At 44.8% G+C, this 14,516-nt stretch overlaps 1 protein-coding gene across 1 annotated transcript in view; it reads left to right on the forward strand.

The window, feature by feature from the left end:
- The window catches only part of GALNT10 (polypeptide N-acetylgalactosaminyltransferase 10), a 237,888-nt gene that overhangs the window by 141,565 nt on the left and 81,807 nt on the right, over positions 1 to 14,516 (forward strand). The window contains exon 4 of the mRNA XM_063086762.1: positions 5,590 to 5,756. Within this exon, the coding sequence (XP_062942832.1) occupies positions 5,590 to 5,756 (167 nt within the window). The remainder of the gene's footprint in view (positions 1 to 5,589; positions 5,757 to 14,516) is intronic.

Genomic DNA, 14,516 nt, shown 5'->3' on the forward strand with positions numbered 1-14,516 from the left:
CTTTAATTCCATGATTGAATTTAATTAGAAGTGAATTTAGTCTGTTGTGGCTTTGTCTGCTTCCTTAATGCGCGATGGTGTTTGTATATCTACTGGCAGGCTGTGGGGCCCAGCTCTGGGGTTGGAGAGAACCGGGGCTTTCTGCTGGGTAACATCTATATTGCATTTCACCCGTGGACTCCAGGTGGTTTATTACAGCTAACCCTCCCCTCCAACCCTGCTTCAATCGAGCAAGCCTCCTATGCAATTTGATGGAAGGTAGGAAATTTAGTAGAAAACTAGATATCGCCTGTCTTTCTTGGCCACAAAGGACTCAGTCTAGTTCAGGGAAAGGAATTTTTGAGAAGAGGTGCTTTCATTTATTTGTGAAGCCCAGCATAATGAAGTTGGAGAAAGTTCCCAGAGAAGACTAGATAAAATGATCAAGAGGATTAGGGAGGTGGGGAAAGAGGCAGAGGAGGGTTGTGTGGGTACCAAATAGAAACAGCCCAGTAAGATAAAAGAAGTCTGAAAGGTCCCAAAGGGGAGGAGAGACTTGTCCATCAGAACTGGACTGCTAGAATTAGGGAACTGCTGTTGACACAGATGGGAATGAGCTCTCCACCAAGATAGCAAGGGTTCCTTCCTGCCAGGACTGGAAGGGTTAAGTCTGGGGGAGAGGGGGCTCATCTGCCCTCCCACAGCTTCCCTTGATGCCTCTGGCAGAGGTAGAATTTGAAACTAAGAAGACCGTGAACCCTGACCCATTTTTTCCCCAGCCCTTCTTTCTGAAAATTGTCAAACATACAGAAAAGTTGAATTGCACATCAGACACCCATGTTCTCACCATCTAGATTCCACAGTTAACATTCCCCTGCTTACTTGATCACATATCCATCCAACCCTCTCTCCATCCATCAATCTGCTGTACTTTTTGATGCATTTCAAAGTAAGTTGCAGAGAGACCCAGGCCATTTTGACAGTTGAACAGTGGATTTCAGTGGCAACAAAGGGGAGATTTTGTTGTTATGTGCATTGCTCCAAGATGTCACACATTTTCCCCCTAAACTTCTTACCAGTCTTTGGATCCTCCTCCTATGATATTTTTTACTTCCGGGCTCTCAAATTCTATTGTCTCAGGGGCCTGGGAGGTGACATGAGGGAGTGAAGCAGCCCTGGTGTGAGGCTGTGGGGAGGGTGACCACCAAAGTGACCAAAGAGCACCTGCCCCACAGAGAAGGGCCTCCACTGTCACCGCCAGCCCACTGCTGCAGTGTGAGACTCAGGTCAGTGTTACCTGTGTTTTAAGAAAAGCCAGAAATGAGGGCTTTTATTGTAATCTTTCACTTTTTACATGTTTGTAAACAGTATAGATAGTTTCCACTTTTTACTTGCTGGGCAAAAGGGTATCAAGGATGACTTCCTTGTGTGTTATTTTTCTATAGCTGTCATAACAAATTACCATAAATTTAGAAGCTTAGACAATGCAACATGCAATTGATTCTTACCATTTTAAACTACATACATTTATTCTTACAGTTCTGTGGGTCAGAAGTCTGACATAGGTCTCACCAGGCTAACAGGTGTCAGTGTCCCGGCCTTGTTCCTTTCTGGGGGTTGTAGGATAACCTTGCTTATCTGGGTTGTTGGCAGAACTTGGTTCTGAGGACTAAGGCTCCTGTTCCCTTGCTGGCTGTCAGTTGATCATTCCCGCCTTCTAAAGGCTGCCCACTGTCCTTGGCTCACGACCCCCTTCCTATATCCTAAGAACCAGCATTGAAGCGTCAAGTCCCTCTCACACTTCAAATCTTTACTCCTTCTTCCTTCTCCTTTCTAAACCCAGATAGAAAAGTTCTCTGCTTTTAAAGACCCACGTGACTACTTTAGACCCACCTGAATAATCCTGGATCCCCATCTCAGGGTCCTTAACCTCAATCATGTCTGCTAAGTCCCTTGTGCTTACCTTTTGTAAGGTAAACATGTTCACAGGTTCTGGGGATTAAGGCTTGGTCATCTTTGGAGGCCACTACTCTGCCTACCACACGTGGTTTCTGGCTGGAGACACAAGGTGGATGGTTGTTGTTCCTTCTGAGCCTGCCTGGTCCTCAGGTCCCTTCTTCTGGGCTCTGAGAAAATCCCCTCTGCTCCCATAGGAGCCAGATGTCCTCAGTCAGAGCTCACCATGTTAACACAATGCCTGAGATGCCCTCTCCTCCCTGGAGCCCAGCCTCATTGCAAGCTCCAACAAGGACATTTCTTGTAGAATTGCTGCCCTACATCTGCAACGCATAAGAGATGTGTAAGGGAAAGAACTTGGGATGTGTTGTAAAAATCTTGTGGTTGAACTCAGGGGTCATTCATTCATTCAGCAGATATTTATTCATCACAGACTGCATGCCTGGCACTGTGCTAGGCTAAACATAAAAATCCCCCTCATCATGGAGCTTATGTTCTAGCAGGGGAGACAGACTTGAAAACACCCAGATAAAATATGTAATTATCAAGTGTGCTGAGTGTAATGAAGAAAAAAATAGGGTGCTTTGAGATGAAATAGGGGTGGGCAAACATCTTCTCTAAAAGGCCAGATAGTATGTGTTATAGGTAGGCTTCAAGGGCCACAGAGAGTCTTTTAAATATTCTTCTTTGATTTTTGTTTTGAAAACTCCTTTAAAATGTGAAAGTCATTTTAGCTTGAAGGTCACACAAAAACAGGCTGCCAGATTTGGCCCTCAGACCGTGGTTTTGGCCGATCCCTGAGATGGAATATCAGGAGGGACCTACCTCAAACTCGGGAAGCAGACCAGGGAAGACTTCTCTGAGGAGGCGACGTTTAGGCTAGGATGTGGAGTGTGAGAATAAGCCAGCCAGGCAGCCATGTGACATATGTGGGGTGGGGGGAGATGGAAGCGGGGAGGGCGGGAGACCCCAGCTTACACCTGAGGAACCAAGGGGAAGCAGCAGTGTTTAGCGCTCCCCGTTCCCAGGCAGCTCTCTTCACCTCTCTGAGCTTCCTCACAGATTGTCTTGAGCATTACCTGAGGTACTGTCTACCAGAAGCCAGGTATGGTAGACAGAATGCTGCTCCCACCCTCTCAGACGTTCAAGTCCCATTGCTGGAGACAGGCCTATGTCACACTATAGGAATTCCACTTCGCCTGGGCAGCCGCCTCCCCTGCCTTAAGTCTCAGTGCCTTCTGTAAGTGGGGGTGGTAAGCCCTGCTCTGCCTGCCCCTTGGGGGCTCTTGTGCAAATTTGGATGTGACAGTGACTGTGGGTGTCAGCCCAATGGTTGTGAGTGCAGTACGCACATGCAGATCCTTCCTGTTTCTAGTTGTGCAACTCTGGATATGGTGCTACAACCTCTCTGTGCTTCAGGTTCGTCATGTGCAACATGGAGAGAGTAATAATGACTTCCGTGTAGGGTTTCTGTCAGTGCTGTAGGGAATAAGGTGGCACTTTGCCCAGCTCCCCTCTGCAGCTGAGGCACCCATCCCCTAGGCAGGGGACGGCTGCAGCTGTGCTTCCCACTGAGATTGCCATGGCATCAGGGAGCTGCCTTGCTCAAGATTACACCCCCTCCTGGTGACCAGCTGATGCTTAGCTATAAAGGCCAGGCCCCTTTCTCAATCTAGGACAATTTAGAAAGGCCATCTCAGCTCCACAGCTCCTGAAAAAATAAAAATGGGCTGAGGCCGCAGGTACAGCCACATGGAAGTCACACTTCTTCCTCGCCATCCTGCCCGTCTCACTTCCTTACAGGTGTATCTCCCCAGAGAACTCCCCAAGAAACCATCTGCACACAGTTTGTCACCTCAGGATCTGTTCCCAGGGAACCTGATCTCCACCAGTTATGAATGGGAATACGAGGGTCCTTCAAAAAGTTCATGGAAAATGGAATGAAAAGATAACAGGAATCCTTCCATGAACTTTTTGAAGGACCCTCATATTTTAGAGCAATGATTCTCAAACTTGAATGAGCATCAGAATCACCCAAGAGGCTTGTTGAAATAAAAATTGCTGGGCCTCACCCTGAGAGTTTCTGATTTGGGTAGACCGGGGAAGGCCCGAGAGACTGCATTTCTAACAATCTCCCAGGTGATGCTGCTGCTTCTGGCCCAGGACCACACTTTCAGAATGGCTGTTTTAGAAACTCAGTAAGTTACATCCTTCTTCCCACCTGAAGCTAAATAATAAGGCTTATTATCGGGCAAATAAGTAAGACTTATTTCTGTAAAATGGTCTTGGTATGATCAAATGGACTTGCTTATTGTTCCTTGCATTGAACTTACCCACTTCGTTAAAAAAAAAAACAAAAAACTGTAGATCTCTTATGGCATGATTTTCAGGATATAATGCGAAGTGAACAGCAAGGAAATGAAGAGTGCGTATAGCATGCTACCATTTATTCAAGAAAAGATTGAGGGGATAGCAATTTATATATGAGTTACTCACACTAAAGAAAGAAAACAATGAAAGGATAAACCCTCAAATAAAATGGGGTTCTGGAAGGAGGTAAAAAACAAAATTAGGAGATAGGGGTAAAAGCCAGAAATCTTTGAATAATCTTGTTTTCACATTTGACTTTGGAACCATGTATATAATTTATATAACTATAAAAACAAGATAATTCAAACTTAAAAAGTAAAAAGCAGTCCTTAAAAATCAAAAGCTAAATGAAATAAATGAGCCCTACTGTTTATTGAGTTGGTGGCCTAACCATGCAGAAGGGAATTATTTCAAATGACTTCAAAACATTAAAGTTTGACTATATGGGGTTACATCAAACTAAAAAGCTTTTGCACATCAAAGGAAACTGTTAACAGAGTGAGGAGAAAACCTACAGAATGGGAGAAACTATTTGCAAACTGTACATCAAACAAGCGATTAATATCAAGAACATGAGGAACTTAAACAGCTCAACAGCAAAAAAGCAAATAACCCAATTAAGAAATGATCAATGAATATTAAAAGATCACTTCTCAGAAGACATACAAATGGTCAACAGGTATATGAAAAAATATTCAACATCACTAATCATCAGGTGTATTAGTCCGTTTTGTGTTGCTATAATAGAATACCTGGGACTGACTCATTTATGAAGAACAGAGGTTTATTTGGCTCATTATTCTGGGACAGCTGCATCTGGTGTGGGCTTCGGGATGCTTCTACTCATGGCGCAAAGTGGCAGTCAGCTGGGGGTACAAGCAGATCACATGGCAAGAGGAAGCAGGAGAGAGATGGAGGTGAGGTGCCAGGGTCTTTTAAGCAACCAGCTCTCGTGGAAACTAATAGAGCAAGAACTCACTCACTACCCCCCATCCTCCCCACCCTCAGCATTAATCCATTCATGAGGGATCCGCCCCTGTGACTCAAACAGCTCCTAACACTGCCACATTGGCATCAAATTTCCACATGAGTTCTGAGAGGATAATACATCCAAACTCCATCATCAGGGAAATGCAGACCAAAACAATAAGAGATCATCTCACTCTAGTTAGAATGGCTATTATCAAAAAAACAAAAGAAAACAAGTGTTGGCCAGGTTGTGGAGTTCTCTTGGCAAGAGGAGAGCTGAACCTGTCTGTCCCTGTCCCTTGTGTCTCCCTCTAGCTGCAACAGCAAACACTACCTGGAGATGCTCCCTAACACGAGCATAATCATCCCCTTCCACAACGAGGGCTGGTCCTCCCTCCTCCGCACCGTCCACAGTGTGCTGAACCGCTCACCCCCGGAGCTGGTCGCTGAGATTGTGCTGGTCGACGACTTCAGTGATCGAGGTAGGACCTGCCACACCCAGCTTCCTGCCGCCTGTGCTCTACCCAGTGGCTCCCCAAAGGGGTGGCGGGTTTTCCTTCTTTAGCAGCATCAACATGTAGGCCATCATTTACTGCCTGCTTGCTATGTGCCAGGCCACAGACCTTGTACTGTGCATGCGTTATCGCATTTAATCCTCACAGCAACCCACAAAGCGTCTATTTTTATCCCCTTCGTATCAGTTTAGAAATGCGTTAAACTGCAAAAGATAGACAACTTAATAAACAATAGCTCAAACAAGTGAAGGATTCATTCTCTCTTTCTTTCTCTCTCTCTCTCTCTCTCTCTCTCATCTCTATCTCTATCGTTATCTCTATCTATCGACCTATCTATTATCTATCACATAACGAGATCCTGGACTGGTACAATTGGGGACTTGAGGCTGTCATCAGAACACCAGGCCTTTTCTTTCTTCCTGCCTCCTCATCCTCATGGTCACAACAGGCTGCTGTACCCTGGAAGGTCTGCCTTTCAGGCAGGAAAAGGGGGAAGGGCGAAGGGCACAAAGCCCCCTGTCGAGGCTGTACCTTCTTATTTGGGAAGATCTCCCAGGAGATTTGGTCAGAACTCCGACATCTGGGCCCCCCTGTCTGCAAAGGAGGCTGAGAATGTGAGTGTTCTGCGTTTTGGCCTCTTTAGTAGAGGCAGGAAGGGGAGAAGTAGATTAGAGGTGTCAGGTAAGCCCACCTACAGTAGCTGCCACACCATTTTACAGATAAGAAAACTGAGACCCAGAGAGGCTAAGCAATTTACCCTTGGTCACTTAGACAGTAACATGAGTGAACCATGTCTGTCACCAGGCGTGTGATCTTAACCACATGCAGAGCCTCTTAGCTGTGAGTCTCACCCTGTGGAATCTCTCTCAGCCCTGGGTTTAAGAGACTCAGAGATGGGGCCAAAAATGAAATCCAAGAAGAAATTGCCCTCCATGGGCTGGCCCGTGGCTCACTTGGGAGAGTGTGGTGCTGATAACACCAAGTCGAGGGTTAAGATCCCCTTACCAGTCATCTTTTTTTTAAAAAAAAAAAAAAGAAAGAAAGAAAGAAATTGCCCTCCAGCCAGTGGCTTCAAGCTTATTTTTTGCATCAAAGCTTTTATTGGTTGCAGCAAAATCAAGAGAGGCTCTTTCCTCTGCTAACCTTCTTGGAGAGGCACTAATAAGCAGTGAAGAATGGAGTGTGATGGCGCTCCAGAATAATCACAGCTGCCAGTTCCGGGAACATCCCACCTGCCCACTGCTCTGTTTTAATACCACACTCTTAATTACATGCCTTTAGTACAGTGGCCTCTGTGGGTTTGTGTGTATACTTACACACACATTACCACGTGTATAAGGCCTTCCCTAACTCTTGGCATACAATCATTCTCGTGGCACTCGTTACTTATCACGGGTGGAATTAAAATACTCATTTGTGTAAACACTTGTTTGTTGTGTGTCTCCCCTGCTAGACTGTACATTCTGAGAGCAGGGGCCACTGCATTGGTCTTGTTTACCACTGAGCCCCAGCTCCTTAGGCTTATAGTAGGCACTTAACACATGTTTGATCAGTAATCAGAGCTCCTTTCCTCTGTTCCCTTAGCACTTGCACCATGGTGACAACAGCCTCGAGCTCATGATATGAGATTTATTTTTGTCCACAAAGCGAGGTCTGTGAGTCCACTGATGACAGGGCTGTGCCTTCCTCTTCCCCTATCCCTGCTCTTTAGCAGAGAGCCTGGCGATAGTTACCTCTCTGATCCTGGCCCTCCGTGTACTAGCTCTGTGACCTTGACCCAGTCACTTAACCTCTCTGCTCTTGAGTTCTCTCTGTTGTAAAATGGGATCACAATACTACCTGCTACCTCTTAGGTGGCTGTGACTGCTAAATGAGTTAATAGATGTAACACACTTACGACAATGCCTGGCACATGGTGAACGTTAAAAATAAACATTTAAGTTTGGTGTTATTATAATTATCGATATTACTTATGGCTGGTTTACAGGAGGGGGAGTCAGGGCTGAGTGCACAGACATGGAGGTGTATGAACATTCTCCTTATTCTGTGGGTGAAAGGGTTTTGCAGATTATGAAACATTAAACAAACTATTGTCTCATGTTCTACCTAAATTGTCTCCCTGTCCCTTCACCTCTTTCTTTTAATAATAGCAGCCCCCATTTAGGGGACAATTTCCATGTGCCAGGCCCATGTGTTGTTTATGCCTGATAGCAACCTCTGAGGGAGTCCTTGGGATCCCTGGCTCAGGCGAGGAGCCTGGGATTAAGGATTTTCCTGGAGTCACACGGCCACCAAGTGGCTCACCCAGGACCTGTGCTCACTCCTGTCCTTTGCTCCCTCTCTCCTGCTTTTCTTCCCCAGTCTCTTCTCCCAACTTCATCCTTCTCCCAGTTTGGGCCCAGCACCCCCAGGCAAGGTTAACAACCGGGCAGTGGAAAGGGGAAAAATGAGTGGCCTGCTCAGTGATTATTAATTTCCTGCAGTATAAACAGCACCTGCCACTCAGGAGCAAACACCCAAGCCTTCCCTCAGGACGGGCTGCGCTCATTCATCGCTCCGCTCTCTGTGTCCCCGCCACAGCAGGGCTGTCTGCCCCAGAGCACACCAGGCTACCTGCCTCGGAGTCTTCATGTGCTGTTCCTCTGCCTGGACACCTCTTCCAGCTCTTCACACAGTGGGCTCCTCTCGTGCCACCTGCACTTAGGCCACCTCCACTACCACTGTTCACTGTTCTCCACGTGTGCTAACGTGGCTGTTTATTGCCCTGTTTATTCATTGCCAGTCTTCCCCACGAGACCATTTGTGATCTCCATGTAAATAGTTAATAAATGTTTGTGAATTAGTGAATGAATGAATGAGGAGGGAGAGAGGAAACACATGGCAGCTACATCCACACACACAGAAAACCATCACTAGCAAGGGGGCCATCTTCGCAGCGAGACAGATGTGGCTGTGGAAGACACGGCAGACCCTGTAGTGACTAGCACTGGCCCACATCTGTATGTTTTCAGGCTTGGGTCCCTGAAATCTGTTTTTCTGAATTATCAGCTGCCCTGAAGTGAACCCGCAATACTTGGCAGGATCCCTCTCTGAGCCACACAGGGCATTAGTCCTCCAGACATAGAATAACCCAAGCTTCAGCTTGATTAGAAACAAACATCTCTCCATGATCAGTTAGAAAAGAATTTTGAGATTGTGTAGGCCAGTGGCTTTGACCCTCCTCTTAGAGCAGTGGAGGCCCCAGGGATCTGTCAAGAAGTGCTGTGAGGGGCATGGAAAACCTCACAGGCACAGATGGGGTTCAGGTGCCTCTCCAGGTATGGTCTGTATTTGCTTTATGAAGAAGTGTTCACTACGAGGAGCTCTACTGCTTAAAAATGTGTGAAACCCACAGACATAACTTCACCTGCTTGTTTTATAGATGGGAAACCTGAGGCCTGGAGCAGTGGAGGACAGACTTAACTGAGCGCACATGGCTAGCCGGTTGCAGAGGAGGGACAAGAACCCTGACTGTGGGCGCCCAGTGCAGGCTTGTCCCTCCTCGCCTCAGCTGGTTAATGACACATCTGCAGAAGTGTGTTACTCTTTTCTATTCCCAAAGGCACTTCTCAATAAATTACTTTCCCATTGTATTAAAGGGTAAACTTCTTGCTGAAAAGAGCTCATTATCAAACCCTGCCAGTCCTGGACTATAATGATTTGTACTTCTAATATACCAGTTTTCTCAATGTTGTACTCAGTGGTAAAGATAACAATATAACCCTTCCCCAAAATAGAGTAACGATCTTGATAAAGACATTCTCCAAGTGCATCTATCTCTCCAGAAAGCAAAAGTATTAGTTCAATGTAATGTCATCCCAAGTCCCCCCCAAAATAGGGAGAAGAACAAATACTGTCCCATTTCACAGATGAGACCAAGAACTGAGGCTGATTGCTATCCCTTTGTCTCAATGAATCAGGCACGGAGCACTTAGAACTCTCACCTTACACCCTTTGGTCTTGCACATTAGCTGTCAGATTTTGCAACTAGCATTTTTCAGAAAAGCAATCATTATTCTTGTTCCAAGAAGGAATTCTCAAGGCAACTTTGAAAGAAAACTTACTCAGCAGTGATTGTTTTTAAAATGAGATTTGGGAGACACAATTTCAGAATTATGGAGAACAGCAAATATGGGCCATCGCAGAAGACAGATTTCTCTGAGCCACGTTAGCAGAGGCAGTTCTCAGAGTTGAAATTCACAGATGCTAACTACAAGCTAGATTGGCACTGCCTAGCAGAAAGCATTTTTCTCTGAAATGACTCTCCTGCAGGATCCTCAGGGCAGCTAATTGTAATTCAGCTTAGGGTCGAGACCTCAGGTAGGAGACAAAATTGGAGCAGATGAATTCTTGAAATAAAATCTAGAGCATTATGCAGGCAGCATAAGGGACTAGAGTGGAGGCAGACGCTACCACCAGAATAATCCTGGCCCTGCTTACAAATAGAACTCAACAGAGTTTTCCAGAGGTCTCCAAAAGCTCTTCAAATCTATGAGCTTTGCCCGAGGGTTAGGAGGAGGACATGGAGGTATTTTTGCACTTGTGGGAGAGAGAGGTGAGGGTGTAGGCTGGCAGACCTGTCTCCGGGTTGCACTGCCTGGTTGGCATATTTTTATCAGGTAAAACAAGAGAGGTCTTTGTTTGTTTTTATTCCTTTTCTCCTTTCCCCTCCCCACTTTCAAACAGTGTTGCTTTTCCAGAAAATTTAAAAAAGGAAAAAAAAGGATATGTAGTAATGGAAAGGGTTATTGTCTTTGGATGAACTATGGGCGCCTGGAAGGTACAGAAGTGAAAGGCTATGGTATGATCTCACTGACAGCATTTTCTCCAACTCAACTCCCTGTTGACAAACAAAAACATACACAGAGAATGGTTCCCGACAGGAACTTCTTGAGGAAGTGTTTGCAGAGATGTTGATTGGTTGTGGGCAGGGACTGGTGCTCAAAGGAGTATGGATGTTGCTGGGCCTCTTAGCTCACATGGTAGAGACCCTCACCAGTGGGGCCAGAGTCAGAGGTCCTCTTCCCATGATGGGCTTATTAACTCTGACCTGCCCTCTCACCCCATGCCAGTCATGGGAGCACATCACGGAAAGCCACTTTGCCCTGTCCCACTTTGCATTTCAACATACCACTCTTAACGTGGCCCAGTAAGCATCTATTCCTCATTTCGTGCCATCTCTCCCACAGCCTTGGTTTGCTTTCAATACCACCACAACTGTTGGGGTGGCCATTCCCCACTTCCCTTTTATTGCTTGGGTTCTTTCATCTTTTTGAGTTTTGTGCTGCGTATTTTGTTTTTCCCTACATTTGTCTTGATTTATTAAAGTAATTCATATCCATATATTCAACAATATTTCTGAAATGACTGTGCCAGATACTGTACCAAGGTCTAGAGGTACAACCAGGATAAAATAGGGTTCCCTGGAAGGCGTACCTCCAGGAGGGGAGAGAGACGAGGTGAGGGGCAACTGGAAGACCATGGAACACATGCTACCTGTGGAGCACAGAGGAGAAGGGGAAGATTTCCCAGAGAAAACTCCAGCTAAGCTCAATCTGAAGGGATAAATAGATATTATTCCTTGGAATGGGGAAGAAGGAGAATGTTCCAGGCAGAGGGAACAGCACGAGCCCAGGCTGGATGTCAAGGAGAAAATGTGGGCAGTGAAGATAGAGCCATGTGTGACCTCATCACCAGGAGGCAATTACTGTTAACATTTAGGCTTTTTTCTCCAGTGGTATTTTTTTTTTTAATAGACCCTATCTTTTCGAGCAGTTTAGGTTCACAGAAAAATTAAGCTGAAAGTACAGAGAGTTGCCATATAACCCTGTCCCCCTACAACACACAGTCCCCCACTATCAACATCCCCCACCAGAGTGATACATTTGTTACAGTCAATAAACCTACATTGACACGTCGTCATTCTCCAGGGAGGAGGAAGAGAGCCAGCCATGCCGGCACACTTAACCTACCTGGTCTCACTTCCCTGGCCACCCTCAAAGTGAAATAGTGTCCCCTCTATAGAAGCATGGGGGTAGGGGAAGCGGTTTCTTCTTATTGACGATAAAACTGAGGCTCAGAGAGGTTGTTGGTAGGTGGCCTAAACTGCTTACCTGCCCTTACAGTAGTCACCTCCTAGTTGATAATCACCTTTGACAGGAGGGATTGCTCTCAGTGGGTTCCATAATCTTAAGAATACCAGATCACGAGTATCAGTCCCTAGGGTGTCTTACCACTAAGAAAATCCACAGGCTTTCTTGATTTTCTTCTCCTTTAATATCTTTGACATCCTAAACACTTCTCCCACAGACTCCAAAGGAAAGAACCACTAAGAAGATTAAAGCTGTTACAGAATATCAATTAGTTTATAATGAGGGAAATCTGTAAACCTTTTGGTGGATATCTGTTAGGAACACAGGATGCAGGAGTTGATATATTTATGGTATAGTCTGTGCATCTTTAAAAAAAACAAGAATTTTGTGAATCAAGCACTGTATAAATGATTTACTGGGAGAAAAAAAATCAAATTGCTCACATTGCATCTGAAGCATCAAAAGCTCCAATGTTTGGGAAGGAATCGTTTCTGTAGTGGAAAATAGCTGTGTTATATTTTCAGAAAGGTGACGCTTCTATTGAGGGGGGTGAACCTTCTACATTTTGAAACCTTGGCATAGCAAGACTATGCTAAATTGCAGATATTCTCCCGATTTTCTTGTGAGAATTAAAGTCTAACCTTTTTCACTGTGTTAGTGTTTCCTTAAAAATATAATAGGGGAGGAAAAACCCAGTGGAGTGTGATATCGGAGGTCCTCTGAATAAGGTCCCCGGGGAGAGGGCTATGAAACTACCCCACTTCTGTCATAGTCTGTCTTTAGAAAGCTCCTGAGCCTCTCTGCCAGCTTAGGTCTGACATAAATTGTTATTTATTCAGGGCCTAAAGGGAGATGAGATTTGAAGCTGAAATAAAAGAGGTTCCATAATACCTAACTTGGTCTAGCGCAAACCAACCAAGTCCTGTCCTTTCACACTTGGCTCAGTAAGTAGAGAGCTGAAGGTGCTGATTTTGTCTGCATCACAGAGGGGAAAAAAGCAATAATAGCAATAAGGATAATGCTGCATAGAACCTATATAGCACTTACTACATGCCAGACACTGGTGCAAGCGACTTAAACAAGTTATATCTAATTTTAGACAAAGTGTCTCAGTAGCCAACATTTGCCTAAAGGGAAAATTTACATTTAGTAGAGAGTTCAAAGTACAAGAAATCCCCCTCCTCTCTGCACCCCACCTCCTAAATAAAACAACAACATGCTCAGCCATGATATTTGATACATGTCCATATGTCTAATAGGCTTGTTCTGCTGTGTTCATTTATCATAAATATCAACAAATCCTCTAATAATGTTGGCTCAAACAGGAAAATAAAGCACATTGGCCAAAAAGTAGGCATTAATTCTAACCTACTGCCCAACACCCAACCCACAGGCAACACCCAAATGAACCTATCGCAAACAGAGATACTTTGGGAATTCTTCCCAATTTCTGTGCAGAACTTTCAGTTCCTGAAATATTCACGCATGTCTTTATCAGGCAACCACAACTCCAGGGCCAATTTTGGTTTGATTTGAATCCAGAGGCACCTTCAGAGCTGTTAACATTGAAGCTTAAAATGTTACCAATTTTCATAGCCAAAAATAGGCAATGCTTGACAGCTCTCACTATCAAGAAGCCCAAATCCACACATTTATACACCACGTATTTATTCCAAAAATTTTTTAAAAGAAAATTGCAGCACTGTAAATCAATATAGTGTTCATGGGCATTGAAAGTTTAATTTCTCTTTTCTCTCACTTTACTATCTCAAGAAGAGAAATCTCATAAAAATGTAATTTTTACATTTTTATATAGAACAAAGAAGTAGGCATATATCAAAGCCACAGTAACATTCCTTCCTTTTCCTCCTCAGAGATGCCCACATTATTTACTAGCAGCCAAGAACCTCAAAATAACCAGTAACTTCTTGCTATCTATTGTTTGCCCTCCACTCCTGGGCCTGTTAATGAATGGGGATTTATTGGGCATTGCTAATAATCTTCCATGAGGGCGAAAATAGGTGGCATGATAAAGCTATGCTTTCTTCCCAGTCTTCTCCAAAACTTTTTTTCTATATGCGGTCAGACTATATGGTCTAGAATATTCTAAATAATAACTGCACTCCAGTCTTTGTTAATGGAAAACTCAAACTAACAATTACTTTCCCAGAGCCTCCACACCAGCCGTCAAATTTGTTTTAACCAGGCAAGAGGAAAGACCAGCCCTGATGTTTCCCAGCAAACAGGTCTCTGCTGCCATATGACAGCACTTTATCTCGTGAGTGAGTGAAAATGACCTAGAAATAGACCTTCTCTCTGAGCAGAGCTGACTCTAGATATTCCTGTGGTAGACACAGATTCTTTTTTTTTCCCCCGCTTAGGCTGAGGGGAGATGGGGAAGGTAGTTTGGTGAACTGTTCCTCACCTACCACTCAGTCCACATGATGCCAGCTGGGCTCATCATAAGTCCACATGTGTTTTAGGCCACTTCCACCCTGTCCTTTCCCTATCCCATGAGCCAATACATTCTCTTCTGTGTAAACTAGTTGGAGTGGAATTTCTTTCACTCCCAACCCAAAAGCTGTCATTTCTATCT

This window comes from Cynocephalus volans, chromosome 2, assembly GCF_027409185.1.
Source record: "Cynocephalus volans isolate mCynVol1 chromosome 2, mCynVol1.pri, whole genome shotgun sequence".
Classification (NCBI taxonomy): domain Eukaryota; kingdom Metazoa; phylum Chordata; class Mammalia; order Dermoptera; family Cynocephalidae; genus Cynocephalus; species Cynocephalus volans.